The following is a 19,001-nucleotide window of genomic DNA, read 5'->3' on the forward strand; positions in this document are numbered from 1 at the left end:
CTCTAACTACAAATGCAAAGACCAAAGATATGTATATGAAAATTGAAAGCAGCTTCTTATACCTTGTTGTTTTCCTCCTGTTGAAAGTGCCTGGGGGTTGTTGAACAAATTAATTCTCAAAAGATAAAAATTAGTTTAATAGAAACACGTAAAGGTTTTACAAGCTCTCTCGTAACAAATGTTCATAACCGTTGCACACACTAAAACATCTAGTGTGACTTCGTCCATCCCAAGCCTCACCGTCTTTTCGGGTTCAAACACTGGCAGGCTTTAAGAAAACTGTGGCATGGCTGGTCCCTGCAGCCACCAAGTTGGAGATGTCCACGAACTTGAGGGAGGTAGTTTTGAGAGCCAGGTAGGTGTGGTTGCGCTCCATGACCAGATCGATGCAAGAGTGGTTGACCAGGTAGGGAATCAGGACATCTTTCAGCACATTCAGATCATATTCACCAGAGTTGAAATCAACCATCACAAGTTTAGAGATGCAAATCTGTCTGAGGCTATTTGGCTTTTATCAGTTGACAGTTAGGTGATTGGTCAGGACAAGGCAAAGACAATGGTTGTTGTTCTCCCAACTCAAGGTCAGCCCGACGGTAAAATGAGGGTCTTTTTCTATGTCCTCATCATTCTTGTCTTCGCTTTCGTCATTGTCATCATCGAATAGTCTTTCCTGACTGATCTTGTCCAATCAGCATCACTGGTACAACTATCTCTAGAGGTACTGAGGTGAAAAATTTAAGATATTTGTTATATCTCTACTGTGTGGGACAGATTCAGGAACGATTTCTATTCACACTGAACAGCTTCAAATTTGACGCACCTTGAAAGCAAAAAGGGTCAATTTGACATCGTTTTTTAAGTCATTAACACACTTTCATACACAATTTAGAGTAAAACAAAGTTTAAAAACTGTTACTTCCTATAAAAGTTAACACTTGGAGATAAATCACAAAACAGTTAGGCAACAAAACCAACTTTAAATTTTAGTGGGCCGTACAGGAGAGTGCACCCCACTAAATTGACAAATCACAGCGAAAAACATTTGAAACCACGAGGCCACAGGCTGAGTGGTTTTCTTGTGTTTGAGCGTTTGGAAACCTGATGAAACCTGAAGCACGAGCTTTTGAAATCACTTCTCCAACAAAGAAAATTAAAATATTCTAATATTACATTTGAGACCTGAAAAGTGATTCTATCACCAAATTGCTGCTCTGTGACAATTTTCTAATTTTCATCAATGTCACGTTGTTACCTAGCTCTTTGTCAGTTCTGAGCAAACACCACATTCATTGTACTGAAAAAATCCAAGATGGCCGTGACTGTTGCAGCCTGCAGTTACTATCACAAGTCATTCATACACCCCTCCCCTCAATCCCTAGGCCAAATCTACCACGCACCTTTTATAAATTTATTTGGGAACAATATTGCTGAGGTGTGGGGTATTTAATATAGTAGCGAGAGAAGACACTATATTAGCTGCAGATGGCCCCTCTTCAAGGTCACGTGATCTGCTATAAAATACTGATACTTTCTTACAAAAACTTGTATTTTCTCTGAAAGTGTTTTAACTGCTCACACCAAAGAAAACCTCCTAACTAGTTTCGTTGCCTTATAATCATTGACAGGTGTTACATGTAAAGCAGAAGACAGTACAGTTGTGGAAGGCCAAGGTCATGATGAAAATTGCCTTGTCGTGTGTAAAAAATAAAAACTTATAGTTTCCTGTGTTGAATTGTTAGGTGATGATATCATGATGACAAATATAAGCAATACCAATGTAATTTGGAACATTTTGAATTAATGTAATAGGCCAGAATGGCTCTCTTGTAAGTCTAGCCTTGCTTTCATGCATAATGACCTCTTAAATGGCCTAGACCTAATTTCTGTCAATGGCTCCATATCAAAATCTCTTTAGATCACCATAAACAACCTCTGTGCAAAATTTGGTGCTTTCTTCACGAAGTGCAGCATTTTTCACATATCCACCAGACAACCATCAATCCCTTCACAATGGGGATCAACCTGATAGATTTTCAGATCGATCCTCATGAAGATTACGTGGATCTCTCTCACAGTTACTTCGAAGTGGAATGGAGACTGAAGAAATCCAATGCTGCTAATATGGTGGCGGCAAAAACATGTTTTTGGTCAACAACATAATTCACTCCCTCTTCAAACAGATCAGCGTCGGACTGAACAGAACCCTCATCAGTCCTCAGACGGATACCTATCACTACAAAGCTTACTTGGAGACCTTGGTGAATTACACCAGAGATGACGGAGACCATTCTGAAACCCCAAGGGTGGTTCAATATGGTCAATGTACCGGGCACCGACATACTGGACAACGCCAATTAAGTGAATCTGGCCCATGCCAAATTCAGAGACCCGACGCCAGATCAACAAGCTTATGTCCGTCAAATCAGAGCATCTTTTGCTTTGTGCCACACAGAAAAGTGTTTAATCTCAGCAAACTGTTGATACCCAGTGTACAGATCGGTATCCAGATGTACTTTAACCCACCGGTTCTGTGGTCTATGAGATACAAGGGTGCCAAGGCCTTTCGGTTGAATGCTGAAGACATCAAATCAAACTGTATCTGTCAAGTGAGACTCGATCCCTCTGTGTGCAGGGAATTGATGACTGAGATGAACAGAAAGAACATTGTGACCAACCCGATGGTGAGAAGTGAGATACGAACTTTCAATATCACACAGAACACGCTACGCTGTGAGATCAGTAACCCTTTCCAGAACAGACTACCCAAAATGGTAGTGGTGGGACTGGCGATCTCTACGGCCTTCAACGGTGCCATCGGCGAGTATCCTTACACCTTCCAGCAGTTTAATCTGACTAGCATCAAACAGGTGGTGAGGGGAGAAACCTATCCCTACAAGTCTTTAGGACTGCTGGGGAACAATGGTAGCAAAGATGCTAGAGGTTACAGACAATTTTTACAAGCCACAGGATGTCTGATTAAGAGCCAAGGAAACATAGTGAAAGCAGAGGATTGGGGGAATGGAAAAGGCTGCACCCTGTTTGTATTTGAGAATGTGGCCATTGTCTTTGGTGAATTCGAACATTTCTTAGAGATCAACAGTAACAAGACAGTACAGTATGACGTGTATCAACTCTGAAGATGGAGAAAGTGAGTTTGATTGACGTGCAATTGGATCAACTGGCTCGAAATCAACACAGTATTAGACCATACTTTTCCAGCGCCCTTCCTTGCGATTGATTACCCGACAAACTGGACAAGCAAGGACCCGTGGGTTACATTGTCAACACACATCTTCACAATTGACCCAGTTGCCATTGGATCGGTCTATGGATGTACGAACACGTCTGCAAGATCATGGCCAGGTACGCCTTGCCTCTGGAAACGTACTTGATGACCTGACCCTTGCAAGATTGGTTAGATCGACATTGGAAGTACGTGATGCTGAATGGACAGAGTCCTCCGTCGCTCTACAGTCAGAGTTGTGGCGATTAAGCCTTGTTTTTTTGATTGATCATTCTCGAGTATGAACAAGTTTTTGAATCGTTTCGATAAGCAAGATTACATGCACAAGGATCACAAAGTAGGTCAGACGTAAAAGAAACTGATCAAAAAAGAAGTGGGATGGGTTCAAGCATGTAAGTGAGACTATCAACAAAACGCCTGCTCTTCTTGTTGCGGCGTCAGACATTCGTTGTAATGATTGTTGGTTTGACATTATTAAAAAATGTTCATTTGCTGTGTGATGACCTAATGGTTAATATCCTTGAGAGATGGGAGTTTGATGTTTTTTGTCATCCACTCTCTTGGAAACCTTGTCCACAACTAAGTAACCCAAAGGTCCGGGGTGACACCTGTTAAGGTTAAAATGACACCTGTTAAGGTTCTCAAGAACGGGTTTGTTGTTTGTCTGGACATGCCATTTTTGGGGGGCTCACCAGATGGCAAAGTTGTCGATTTTGGATGCCACTATCATTTTGGACTTGCCAAAGTAAAATGTCCAGAAACAAAATTTCAAGTAACCCCACTAGATGCCTGCCAAGACCTTAATTTCTTTTGAGGATGTCAATGGACATTGTAAACTGAAAAGGATCATGCCTACTTCACTCAAGTGCAAGGCCAGATGGGTGTTAGTTCAGCATCGTGGTGTGACTTCATTGTTTATACAAAGAAGGGCATTTCAGTAGAGAGAATTCCCTTTGATGCTGCCTCCTGGGGAAACTCGGAAGCTAAAGCTTCACACATTTTACTTTAACCATTTTATTAAAACTGCAGCAACTGAGTTTGCAAAGTGCTAATCTACCACTTCTACTTCTATTTCCCTTGCTCCTGTTTTAAGATAATGACTATAAAACAAGGGGAATACAAATCAAACTAGTTTAAAATCATATTGACCAGAAATGCCTTTTAACTTACAACATACAGTATACATCTAAACATATGCTTGAGATTCAATTGTATGTACATTGTTTGTACTTGCATCTAGTTTACTGAATACATATTGTCAATACTTATTTTGCATCATTTATCAGTTGTACTAAATAAGCTCCAATCTAGAGATCAGCAATGAAATTTTCCTGGTGGAAATATAAATACTGAAACAAACCCAAGTCTTGAGAATAAAGATCAGCAAAGTTAGATTCGGGTTTTGCAAAGAATCTCTCTCAACCACACGACAATAGCAAGTGTAGGAAAACCTAGGAAGGAGAATTTGTGATCATGGTAACCACTGGAGCTTAATAGGTTGAAAAGAGTTGCAGTTCCTAACTAAAAACTGATCAGAATTATGTTGCAGGGTTGTCACAAGGTTTTGAAGTAGATGGCTGAGTTTGTTTTTTTTTTTGCTTTTAATTTTGCTTTAAATCTAGATTCATAATAACAGCCCTGCAATTTTGGCATACAGCCAGGTACTTTGACTTCCTCATATTTTTTAAATTCAAATTCCAAATGTATTGGAATACATGGCAATAGCTTTGGTTACACCACCTAAAGCAAACATGATTTCTCCTGTATAATTTTCCCATTGTTAAAATACCTGCTTGCTTAATTTGCTTGAGTAAATTAAACTTTCTGATTGGCAGGTTTACTTCTGCTACTGTGATAGATCCTACAGTTAACAGAAGTTCTTGCTTGGGACAGTTCCTTTTCTCTGAACTTGAAAATTACTTTACCTTAGTAGGTTTTTAGAGTAAATTTGATAAGAAAATGTCACTTTTCTCAGGCAAACAGCAGTTTGTCGGCATCTCTCAGCCTCTCCACAACGGAAATTGTACTTCAACCCAACGATATCCCATTTGGAGACTTGAAGAACCTTTTTATCCAGTTATATTCCAAAATATTGACGATTTCAACGAATTTTGTGAGAAATTTTGATAGCAAAGGTGATTTATAATACAGGTCTAAGTGCTCTACAAGGATTCTATGGCCTACCAAGCCTCGTTTTCATGCATTCGAAACCAGGTCGTTCCATGCGGCCGCCATTTATGAATACAATGTATTTGTCGATGCATGAACACATCTGACCTCTGAGCTTTAAAAAGGCACCATCGAGCGTCAGAAAAATCCACGAATACCAAATATACTCACTGACAGTTGTTCGGTGAAGGACAAATTAACCTTCACACAACAGGGGACAGACAATCCTCGTACAGACTCGAGCCCACTGAGTTATCAGCAGTTTAATCAATTGTAATCTTTATTTTCTCCATCTCATTATTATGCTCACTTAGCACGGCCGGTAGTCGACAAGTCTGCATTGGAAAGTAACCACGATCGACTCCAGGTACATGTAGATTTTAATTTTGTTTCCCTCTTTTTTCAATGTTTTTAGCAATACAATAAATAAATGCTCAGTGTTTATATCATTTCGCTTGCTATATGTGCATTTACCATACCATAACCGTACTTCAATGACTTCCATTTCTGTAAAATCCATACGAAGTCTGCATCCAGTAAGAACTTGTGCTGCTCATCGATTTTACCATTCTGGATGTTCTCATTTTCGGTGGCCGAGTCTTCTTTAACTTATATCTTTTAATTTAGACCTTTAAAACAGCTTATTTTAATTAAAGATGGACAGCAATTTAAAAGTAAGCCGCAAGCGTACCTCATTTGCATAATGTTTCAAGCCCATCGAGTGAGCGACACATTTCCCCATAACTACGATAACTTGTGTTGCACATGCGCAATTCACAAGTTAAAAATGACAGCAGTTTACAGGCGTTAGCTTATTTCCTCGACAAGCACCCGCTACCTGAGCCCCCAACTTCAACACTAACCCATTTAGCTGAGCTGGTACTCATGTTAAATGCATTCTCCTTCACAAAAAAGTATTACTGGCAAGTTGGTGGGGTAGCCATGGGTAGTAGAATGGGCCCTAACTACGTATGCCTCTTCATAGGATACAAGGAAGAGTGCATTTTGTCCACCTATACAGAGTTCATTCCTTAACCCTACAAGCAGTACACTGATGACATCGTAGGAGCAGCCTTGTGCCGTCAAGAAGAACTGGAGAACTTTATAACACGTGTATCCACTTTTCATCCTGCTTTGCAGTTTACCCATACCATTTATTTAACTCAGATAACTTTCCTGGACATCACACTCAGCATCTCAGGCAGCAAATCAGTACCTCAGTTCACTGCAACAACACCAACACCCAAAACTACCTATACTACACCTCCTCTCATCCTAAGCACTGTAAAAACAGTATTCCGTATTCGCAGTTCTTGTGCCTCTGCCGTCTCTGCTCTGAGGATGACTACTTCCTGCAAAAATGCCAAGAAATGTCCGCCTTTTTCGAAAGCCATGGCTATCCCTTGGATTTATTGCAGAATGCTTAGGTAAGGGTGTCCTGTTACCCACCAAGAAGTGCTTTTGAAATGTGTGTGAAAACAAAGAAAGGATTCCTCTGGTCTTGACATACCGCCTCTTTAGTTTCGTGCATCAAGCAAAGTTTGTTTTACAACTTTATCATCCAGACAAGAGACCCTGGGACTGCAGCAGTCTTCCCAGCTCCACCTGTAGTTGCACCTCGACGCATTTGCAGTCTGAGAGATATCCTGATACAGACCTCTTACAGGTCCCAGATGGAGGTACCAGGGAACTTTCGCATGTCGACATCCCTGCTGCCGCACCTGCCTGTGCACAACATCCAACGTTCGTGTATGTGGACCCAAGAGTTCAACCACCATCAGTGAACAGTTTACCTGCAAATCAGAGAACGTGTACTACATCTCGTATCATCAATGCCCCCACCTATACATTAGGAGACCAGTCATACTCTACGTGAATGATTCAGCGAACATCTTCAGAACATCCAAAAGAACACTGGTGGTTTCCCAGACACAGAGTGCTTAACTCTCCTGGGCACAGTCTATCAGACAACTGTAAAAGGTCTAAGGAAGTGCTCTGGTGCTGTTTTCAGACAGAAGCAATTATTACAAATGGAAATCATTTTTGGGCTCAGCACTATGCAACTAGAAGGCCTAAATGTTGTCCACTTCACATAAACTGCGTGCGTGCACATCTCATTTCTGTGCATTTAGTTTCCATATGTTAATTTCAAATGAACGGTTGTGCGAACCAAACCTTTAACCGTTTCACACTGAAGAAGGGCTATGCCCAAAACGATTGTGATTTTTCACAAGATGACACTTTGACATATTTCTACATCATCAGTTTTTATTTTTATTTTCTTTTGAACGTTTGTGTGTGTCACGCATCAACCATGGATAACAATTTCTTCCACTTTTGTTCATCCTACACGTTTTTTAGATATATTACCTATATTATTGTCCTTTTGGGGGCACAATGTACGATGTGTTCCACTTTAGAGATTCTGAATTTCTGTGCCAAATGGTGAGTATCTCTTATGCAAGTAGTATAATTTAGTATTTATTTTCCCTATTAATTTGAATTAAAAACCTAGTTTGGAAAGCAATTTTGATATCTAGCACTATAAATTCACCTACCACATGACAAGAGAGGTCAAATGCAGCAATGAACCCTCAAACATCTCCAGGAGGCACCTGGAAACTTCCAGACCAGGGCTACTGGAAAAAGCTCAAGACTACTTTATTTTCATTCATGAACCCCACCTTTACATCCCAAAAGACCTGGTATGAAATGGAATGAATTTATTCTCAAATGGCCCTTCAAATTAATGTAGTTATATCATATTCAAAACTAAAGTGAAAACTGGATCATGCTGTATTTCCCAGGCCCTCATATCAGCCTTGGTCTCTCTCTCAAATTTTAAGAATCCTTTTAGAAGAGTGCCAGTGGTTTTGATATGTTATGGCACTGGAACCTGCTGCCTTGTAGTTGGTGAATCCCATGTTAAACAATTCTTTCCTTATTTTCTTTGAAAGTAGGATTCTCTTGGAAAGCAGATTCAGAAACATTTTACAAGAGAGAAGAGCAAGACCTGTTCCAGCCTAATGTCAAACACCAGGCATACCACAGCAACAGCTTTGTTGGAAAGCATGTCAATACCTGCCTACAGGAAAAAGCCTTTTAAAAAAAATGATTTTAGTACTGAGTAATTTGTTTAAGTAGTTATGGTGAATTTGCATTGTTACTTTTTTTTAAGACAGACCCAAAACATCAAAAAGATCTGCAACATTCTAGGTCATAGAGCAAGAGTGCCCAGAGATTGTTGCAGAGGCAAGGCTTACAAGAGAAATAAACACAGCTGTTTACATTGTTTGGACAGTGCCACTCAAATTTAATTCATGTTCTCCAATTGAAGGACCTGAGGCAACTGCTTTAGATATGTAATTCATACTTACATGGCACTGCTGAGGACAAAACACTCATTAACATGAGCTTTAATTTAAATCACTATGCATGGTCTATAAAAATATCATATTCTTTCATGTTGTTTCAGAAAATGTCAACAAGAAATTCACTGCACACTACTGCAGCAATTTTGCAAAGGAGATATTTCCTCCCAAGCTCCACATGTTGGAAGACCAAATCGTCCCATTTAAAAGGAAGTGGAAATTTTCATTGGGATTCTTTGGACTATAACAAGACACTTCAAAAGATGCTTGGGCAGCATTATGTCACAGTGGAAAATCCAAAAAAATCCAAAAGGCTGAGAGAATTAATCCTTCAAAGAGTAACAGGACAACTGAAAAGAAAAGCAACCAACACTGAGGGATCAAGTGTGAGTGATTCCACTTAAATAACACTGAAATAAATCTATATGGATGAAATAAGGATCTTGATTCATCTATAGGTTTTCGTGCACAGGCTGTAGCACTGTTATGTTGGGGAAACCAACAGACACTTTGCCACCTACATCCACAACATCTTCACTCAGACAAGCATTCCCTTATAATTAATTATAGAATAACTGAGCTACTATGCACGCTCTCATTGGTCGGTAGCTGTTTTTAGATGAGAGTATGTAAACATAGTTGTGATGTTTTAGATTTGCACGTATTTTTGAGAATTATTTTATAAAAGCAATAGAGCACTATTTCCATGTTTACATAGCCTCATCTAAACACTGGGGGGCTGGAAGAATTCTCAAAAGTTATGCAAACCCTCAACTACATCTCGGGTTTGCATAACTGTCTTGAATTCTCCCTACCCTCCACGTGTTTAGATGAGGCTATGTAAACACGGAAAAAGTGCTCTATTGCTTAACCACATAAGGGGTCCAGATAATTATCACTCCCGGAAGAGTGTTTTGAAATTCTTGACTCAGCTTCCACTAGCTTCCAATTAAAAGCGAAGAAAGCCATGCACACCCTTTTGGGAGCAGCCTTCTTTAAATTCCCAAGTTAAGTATATTAATTTATTCCATTCATACTAATTAGTTCGTGCTATTTTATTGTTATATTTTCACTTTTTTGTTTCGCACCATAATCCTTAATTATTCTTATTTTCATCACACGATGTTTACTATTTATTGCTCATTTTCTAAGGTATTCTTGTACACTGACAATGAATGTTTCATCTGAAACATGTCTTCTTTAACACAAAATGAATTTCAAACACATCGTGGTTTCTGAAAGCTATGTCAATAAATATAACAACCAGCTACTACTAACTGAAGACCAGGTTGAAGACAAATTTATTATAGTTTGAAATTGTCTTGAAAATGCAGGACAAGTCTCAGCCTCCTGTATCACACAACCAACAAAAACAATGCCTCAGAAAATTCTTATCACCCAAGGATTTGAAAACAAAAGAATCCCACATCAGATTTACAAAATTTTGCAATTTTTGTGTGAAACAAAAAGAAATTGGCAATTTTTTTCTGGAACAAATTTTGAACTAGTGAGACAATCTCAGATAGTGCAGAGCGCAATTGATAGCTCTGGTACAGTAGTCCCATAAGTACTCACCCCTGCTCGGCTCACTTCCGGTTTGTGTCTACCTTGGTAGTCTGCTACGGCTTTTCCCCTTTGCAGTGTGTATGTTTCAAGGTTGTATTTTCATTCAAGGTCCAAAAATTACGCACAAATTAATTACTACTGGTGTTTTATGTTGATTTTCGTTCATTTTAAATTCAATAATACACTGAAGCAGCAAACGTGACAATTTAGCTCTTCACACCAACTTTGTAACTTGATACTTTTGTTTTCCTCGCAAAGGCATGTAATATGAAACCCTTGTTTTCTCCAAAACATACGGAAGATGTCCTTGTTTTTTGGAGATAAATGAAAGAAAGTTAAATATCTGATGTAGTGATGAAGAAACGGAACAAAAACGATGTTTTACTAAAAATGCAAATTTTTACCCATGAACAAGAACTAATTTAATTATCAGATAGTCACGAAATACCACTTTCTTTTTCTGTTGCCACCTTTGTTGTTAACAATAAAACAATTCAAAATTAACACACAACGATATTGATGGCTGAGAAGCATTTCAACGAAAAGTATTGAAGATAAACAGCGCTACCTGGCCGATATGAATGATTTCCTCAAAGGCTGATTAAATTAATTTGCGCTTTCATTAGGTGCCACGGTGTCTGCAGCAATATTTGAGCATTTTCCTGGTTTCTTTTGTTACAAATTTACAATTTGCGGAGTATTAAAGCCACTAACTTGGGAACTTTTTGGTCTCTCTTACAGACACAATTAAGGCAAGAAATAAACAAGCCGCTAAGGAGAAGCAATACATTTGAACCCTGACAAACACACTATTGTAGATTGAAAACAGATGATATTTGTTGAACGGACCTGTGTGTAATTCTTAAAGCTACGCAGCCACAGTAACGTTTCACTTTTGCAATAAAAAGGGACAATTGGCGCTACCTGAAAAATAACTGCCGTCCTTGGTCACATAACATGATATATAAAATACCGCGTGGAAAGATAGTGTTTAACACTAATGATGCTCGAACGCATGCGTCTTACATGTTGAGCTCTATCATAAGGGAAACCACTCAACATTTGTGCGTGATTCTGTATGCAATGTATCCTTCACCTAATATAGAAGCCACGAACGCTACCTAATGTAAGCATGCGTTTAGGGCAAATTAGTTTTGTTCTAAGGAGAATGGTACCACAAGGAGAGCAAGAGGTTACCTGAAACAAATATATAGCTTCGCGATGTTCAAAGCTAAGTGACGGCGAGGGAATGTGTTTTACGTAGAGTACACATGTACCTTTCCCACCCTACCCCCACTACTTCCTTGCCTCTAGACTAATTAATTAATTGAAATCAATTAATTAAACAAACATTAAAGTTTACACCTTAGCGCCATAGGCCATAGTGCCATAGCGCCATAGCGCCTTAGTTCCTTAGCGGCAGGCAGCTCCCATAACCATCCCAATAGTGCACTCTGCACTAAAAATGCCTGTTTACATTGAAGCAATTGGAGCAAAGATAACTTGGCCTGAGACAAAATAGAAGACTGCAAAAAGTATACAACTAGGAACTTTGCAAGAACCATTCACATGGATCTTCATCACTTTTACGTAAATGTAGATGATTCACACCTTGAAGAGCTAGACGATTTTATAAAGAAAGGTTGAAGTGGCACTGCAAGCAAGATCCACAGAAATGCCACTGAAGAGATTGACAAAATGCATAAAAGAAGATGAAAAGCTGGCCAAAAAAGTTTGCCAAGATTAAACAGGAAAAGGTGTTACAATGCAAAAAGGCAAGTATGAACAAAAAAAGATGGTCCCCTGTCCCCCAGCCCCACTTTGCGAGACTGAGGTAGTTTCATTTTTTGTAACTGGGCCAAGTTTTTGTTTAGAATTTATTGTGTTCTTTACAAGGGCATGGCCTCACTATCTTTTTTTCTATGGTCTGTATTGTTTTAAATTTTTCTTGTTTTTGACATATTAGAACCACTTATGTCAAAAAGATGGGCAGACCAAGTGCAACTCCTTCAGTGCTATTTCAAGGCCTTCTTCAACAGGTTATGGATGTGCTCTTCAATTAACAGAAGTCCACACATGGCCGGTCCCGCTCTAAGAACCCCACCCTTGTACTTAAACCTGCTTACCGTAAAACCGCAACTTTTCAAGCTTCTTTTTTCAACAGAATTGTAAAACCCTGGAACACTATCTGTAATCTCGCCCCTCAAGACAAATTTTCTAGCCCAAGTTTATTGAAATATTTTTTGCACGCCACTTATTTTACTTTACTGGACACTACCTATGATATTGACATGCCCTGCTCCTGGTTCCTCTTCCGTAACTGCCCTTGCCACTGCTCTTAATTTTCTGTGACTAATATTATCCACATCTTGTGTTTAACTATTGTAATTAATTGATTTAACTATAATTTTTAACTATAAGTAATTATTAGATTTTATTGTAATTTTTAACAAATTTAAGATTTTCTATCACCATTCTTACTAGCTTTTAGGGTTGCGCCTCGCATGGGTAACTTTATTTTCCCATTCGCGCAATTCCTATTGATCCTTTTCTTCTTTTAATTATATTGTAATTTTGTGACCAATAAAGTTGATAGACAAATAGACAAAGTCCATCGAGGACATGGTTTAAATATTTCTGTATGGTTTTAATCTTTCTGTACATAACGTCCACACTGCTATATACTGAGTACAGTCATGGCTTTATACCACAACAAAGCGCCGGAACTCCTTTCCTTATGATATCCATGCTGTGGCTGGCTCAAAAGAGTTTTTGAGGCAAATTTGGAATTTTAACAGTAAGTAAATTGGTTCATAGTTTACTACAGTGATATTGTAGGTGTGTCTGTCCATCATTGTGATCTCCAAGACTTCAGATGAAAACCCAGAGAAACTGGATAGAGTCCTGACATGCATCAAAGAACAGTCTGAATCTGAAGCCTTCCAAGCACTGCTTCCTGAGAGAGGGAGTCACCTACATTGGATGCCAGCTTTTGGCCATTGGTGTGTTTTCAGACATTGACAAGATAGTAACAGCAGAGGATTGGCAAGTACCAAACAATGTGAAAGCTTCTTGTCGGCATGAATTGAAAAGAAACAAGCACCTTGATGTTCCATTTGCCGACAGGTGGAACACAGTATGCCATCTACCCTATGGCAATGCAGAGTTACCCCAGTGAACTTGAAATCTACAGGCCTATCAAAGTTATCAGGATACCCTAACGTCACAGCAGGGACATGGAGGAGATGGACTTGGAAAGCAAGTTGTTCACTTTTTTATTACTCAAACGCCACCCTGAGCACAATGCAGAAAATATACCTGAGATTCCTGGAGATGATGTTCCCGAAGACAATGTTTGAAACATTCCTGCATACAACCCTGATGAAAGTGGTGTTCAGGAAACAGAGTTTGCAGATAAGGAACCAGAACCTACACCATGCAGATCCACAAGATTAACTGCAGGCAAGCAAGGAGACCCAAACAGGGAGCCACGTCCAACAGCAAGAATGAACTCTATAGCAGCCTTACAATAAGTTAATTTTAATGTTCACATTTTTACTTTGATTTTGTAGCAAAACCCATAAGTTAGTAAGTACTAAAATAATGTATGACGCTTGTCGAGGACGACAACCCCACACAGGGGAGCAGGTGACCAAGTTCACAATTTCTTCATTTTACGTTCAAGGAATGTAGGTTATTTTTAGTAAGTATTTAGTTAGGTATGGATGACAGAGTTCACAACCTTGGATGAATGCTGGGCCTAGATATAAGCAGCCTGCTTGACTACACAGCTTAGGCAAGTCTAACCAAGAGATGATCTTCCCAATGGAGCGGGCAGTTTCCAAGACAGTTTTGTCATGTTTCAAAACTTCTATAGTCTTCAATTTGATAGCCATTTATCTTGTAATGTTGTTTTTTTACAACAGCTATTCTTGAATCACCCAGCTGAGTTCAGGAAAGCAGAAACTCAACAAACTGAGAACTGAAAGCAAGTTATTGACCCAAGTACAGTAGAAATAACTTACTATGATAACTGTAGCCACCCCCAAACACAATATGTCCAAACTCTGAAGCGACCACCAATGCAATAATGTACTGTGTCAAAGGAATGACAAGGAAGATTGATAAATTACAGTGTATGGCCTAAATTTGGAATGAATCACTTTCAGAACTTAAGTTATGCTTTGAAAATATGAGCAACAGTCACTTATTACTCTTCAATTCCTTGTGTGTGTGTTTTTTTAACACCTTTCTTGGCATAGTCGTAAGAGAGGAATTCAAGTTCTTCTCAAGGTATGGAAGAAGGATGATGGGTATTGGTTCCTCAGATGCTGTGACAAATTTTATATTTTTTGGCTAGAAAATTGCTAAACATATCCAATTTGATAACTGATGATGACATTTTGTAGCAACAAATTTCAATTCTTGGAGCAACTTTTGTAAAAATACCACAATTCTTAACAGTTTTACAGACAGGTTTAGCTGTAAAACAGGTCTGCTTTAGCTTGCAGACTTAACAAAACAGCAATTTCCCATCTTAAGGAAATCTGCAACAAAATACTTCAGGTTCACACTCAGAGCAAGGATTGTTTAACGCTTACTATCATAGGATGTACACCAGAAGTGTTTTCCATTGCTTCATTTAGACAAAAAGGCTCTAAAAGAATCAAAAAGTTTGTATAAACATGAGGTTACTTTTAACTAATTTTGTTATTGCAATCCAATGTAGATCATAACCATGATGAAATGCTTCACTGGTTTGGTATTGACGAAGCTAAAATAAAGCAATATACCACCACTGGTAAAAGGTTCTCAATGGAAGACACGGTGCTTGATGAGGACCATCCACCAGGAGAGACATTAGCTTCTCACCTGAATGACATCAAACAATTTTCACACCTGAAGTATGGAACATGATCAATAAGTCAAGTGTTCCTAAAGTGTTAAACCATTTCTTTTCCTTTGACCTGTCAGCCATCTCTGATCAGTCACAACTGTCTTGGTGGGCGATTCTACAATAAAACAAATACAGGGACGGATGCTGGGTAGGAAAGTCGGCCATTATGTGGTTGTTAAATCTTTCCCTAGCGCAACCACCAACAATATGAAGCATTACCTAATGCCTACTGCTGACAAGAGCCCTCAACAGATTATTCTCCATGTGGGAACGAACGACCTACATGACCATACTCCAACTGTGCTGAGAACATTGTGGACCTTGCCAGGAAAATTGAAATGGAATCATTGTATGGAAATATGTTTGATGTGTACATTCCAAGTAAGTTTTCATCTATATATACTGCAAGAGAATTCGTAAATTCTACTTGTTTACTAGAATTACTGTCGATAGTAAAAGACGGAAGTCTATTAAAAGTATTTAGCCTTTGCCTTGAACCAATCAACATAAACTCAGTCTTTGACTTATTAAGAGTGAGTTTATTTGCCATTAACCATTCAGTAATTTTAGTTGGATCATCATTCATATTTTCCTCTAGATGTGCAACATCATTACTGGCAAAGGTCAAATGAGTATCATCCACATACAATCTGGGATGTGAGTTAAAAAGACAGTTCGGTAGATCATTTACATAGAGTATAAAGAGGAGAGGTCCAAAGACTGTACCTTGAGGAATACCGCAAGTTAAAGGTTGGCTATTCGAGAGGCCACCATTTACAAAGCATTTCTGCATAGAATTATCCAAGTAGGATTTAAACCACTTAGACGAGTTGCTTCCGACACCATGGGCTTTTAATTTAGATAGCAATATAGAGTGATTGACGGAGTCAAAAGCTTTCTAGAGATCTACAAAAATTACTGCATTAACATTACCTTTATCGATATTAAAAGCCCAATTATCAGTGGCTTCGAGTAAGGCAGCGGCAGTGGAGTGAAGTGAACGAAACCCTGACTAATTACAGGAAATTAGATTATATTCAGTTAAATATTTGTAAAATTGATTGTATACGATTCTCTCAAAGACCTTAGCCACAACAGGAATTATAGAAATAGGGCGGTAGTTATTTAAGGAGGCTCGATCGGCCAAAAATCGTCAAAAATGTTACTTTTTTTAAAATTGTCTTAAAGGTATCTTTAGTCATTGTTGTTATTAAAAAAAAGTGTTTTTACACTTTTCTCGCCACATCAATACATTTATTTAGCTCTTTCTGAAGTTGTGCGTTCCATTGCTATGGTAACCAGTGTTGTTTACACGTTGTTTTCCCAATAAAAACTCGCCTTTTACACCCAAACCCGGAGAAATTTGAGCTGGAGCGATTTGAATTAATTGGGGGGCCTGGTGAATAGTTAGCAGACATTGCATTACAATTACATGAAGAAAAGAGCGCTTCAAAACAGAATGGCTTTCATTTGCCAGTTTTCCTTGTGAAACACTTTGAAAAAATGCCTCCAAAACCGAAATCTAGGAGTGGAAGAAAAAAGAAAAGAAAGTTTGGAGGTAACAGGTATACTGTGGTGAAAAAAACTGTGGAAAAAGAGGGTTCCGTTGAACAAGAATCGGCCCAAGAAACCACGTGGTGCTCCAATACAGATCCGACCAAAATGAGGTCTATACCGGCTTCTGAAAGAAAACTAGATGAAAAGTCAGAAGAATCAGATGGTTCCTCAAGTGATGAAGATTGCAAAGCACCAGAGGGCTTTCGTTTAGTCAATTTGTCCGTCCTGTACTCAGCATTTCAGTTACTTTGCTGCCTGGCTTGCAAATATGGCCGTGTCGAATTGGAGGAAGATGACAGTGCCAAAATGGGCTTTGCTTCCCTGCTGCTGTTGAAATGCCGAAGCCACAAGTGTTAATTCTCTGAGAGATTTTATACCTCTTCAAAAATTGGAGGGAGCCAAGCATTTGAAGTGAATCGCAGGATAGTTTTAGCAACTAGAAACATTGGCATTGGCCATCAAGCACTTGTCAAGTTTACTGGTGTAATGAATGTGCCCTCTCCAATGAATGAAAACTCGTACAGAAACCATGTTGCCGCTGTGAAGAGTGCTGCACACGCAGTTTGCAAAAAGAGTACGAGAAATGCTGTAGACCAAGTGAAGGACTACTATGATCCAGCAGATGATGGCATTTTTGACATTGCAGTTTCAGGGGATGGGATTTGGAGAAAACGAGGCTACTCATCTGCTTTCAGAGTAGTAACAGCTCTTTCTACAGTTACTGGCAAGTCCTGGATGTAAAAATTATGTCCAAAACCTGCAAAGAATGTACCGTGTGGAGGGGTAAAGAAGGTACTGAGGAATTCCGAGATTGGTGGGAAGGACATCAGCATCGCTGTGAAGCTAATCACCTGGGTATTTCAGGATCAATGGATGCCACTGGTTTACTAGCCATTTACCAGCATTCAGTGGAAGATTATTCATTGCAACATACTGAATTTCTGGGGGATGGAGACAGTGAGGCTCACAAACTTATTGTTGAGGAAGAAGTATTTGGGGATAAGGCAGTCACCAAGCTGGAATGTGTTGGTCATGTGCAAAAACGCATGGGCTCCCGTCTTCGCTCACTGAAGAAGAGGCTAGGTCAGACACGTCTTGATGATGGCAAGTCAATTGGTGGTACTGGATGGCTCACATTAAGTACAATAAACAAGCTTCAAGTGTACTATGGCAGAGCAATCCGAAATAACACTCATGACATTCACCAGATGCAAGATGCTGTCATGGCCATTTGGCATCATTCGCAATCAACAAATGAAAACCCTGAATTACCTTCGTTTTCACGCAACACATTTTTGAAGAATTTTTCCTTGGCTTGTTTGATTTCACTGTTTACAGCATTGCGACATTTGTTAAATATCATCCAGTCACATGCATTTCCAGAACGAGTGGCCTTCACTTTGAGAACATCATTTTAGTATTTACTTTAAGTCCTGATGTTTTGTCCGTGTATAAATAAAGTTAAATAAATAAATAAATAAATCAGTCCCATAATATAATTGACCAATCAATTATTTAAAGTTACAATTGTAACTTATTTTCACTGGGCTTTCTAAACCTACAGTGGAAAGTCTGCACACTGCCTGGAGATGTCAGACAGATGTCAGATGTCAGGCAGATTTTTTTACCTTGATAGGACTTGTGCCAAGATAGCTACCACTCCTGAAGAATGGTACTGTGCAGTTTGCTCCAGGAAAGGGAATGGAAGAGTATAAGAGAACTGCCATTTTTGTCCTCATTCATTTTCCAATACACTCCATCTGAAACCTTCAATCAAACAAATTATCAGTATTCATACAACATAACAAGATGTTTGTAATGCATGTAAGATACAATAGCATGAATTTAATGACCCTTATGATGTGTTTCACTGTAAATAAAATTAATGTGATGTCATTTAGTCAACAAGATCCACAATAACTACTATTGTATACATGTAAGAGAATTGCCAATCCAGTGGTGCATGTATAAGAAGGGAAAGTATGTCCTTCCCATCAGAGATAATACACATGGTAGCATAATATATGCATAAATTTGGCCAATGTTGTGTGAGGTCAAAATTAAAATGTACTCTTTAAAACTAGGAGAATTTATTTGAATTTAATAGTTTACTGAAAGCAAAAGCATTTATTGTGAGGCAATTTAATATAGCAATTTAATTACGGGAAATATGCAATAATATTAATAGGCCAGTTTT

The 19,001-nt window shown here is 38.8% G+C and overlaps 1 protein-coding gene and 1 pseudogene across 1 annotated transcript; both read left to right on the plus strand.

The window, feature by feature from the left end:
• The first annotated feature begins 286 nt into the window (after positions 1-286).
• On the plus strand, positions 287-3,137 carry LOC110042931 (uncharacterized protein F54H12.2-like). The gene is made up of 2 exons (XM_020748320.2): positions 287-355; positions 2,181-3,137. The coding sequence occupies exons 1-2, from the start codon at positions 287-289 to the stop codon at positions 3,135-3,137; spliced, it is 1,026 nt and encodes a 341-aa protein (XP_020603979.2).
• A 13,588-nt stretch (positions 3,138-16,725) lies between these two features.
• LOC149099945 (uncharacterized) lies at positions 16,726-18,222 on the plus strand (annotated as a pseudogene).
• The last annotated feature ends 779 nt before the right edge of the window (positions 18,223-19,001 follow it).

This window comes from Orbicella faveolata, unplaced genomic scaffold (genome assembly GCF_042242905.1).
Source record: "Orbicella faveolata isolate gen_17 unplaced genomic scaffold, um_ofav_v1 contig_46, whole genome shotgun sequence".
Classification (NCBI taxonomy): Eukaryota; Metazoa; Cnidaria; class Anthozoa; order Scleractinia; family Merulinidae; genus Orbicella; species Orbicella faveolata.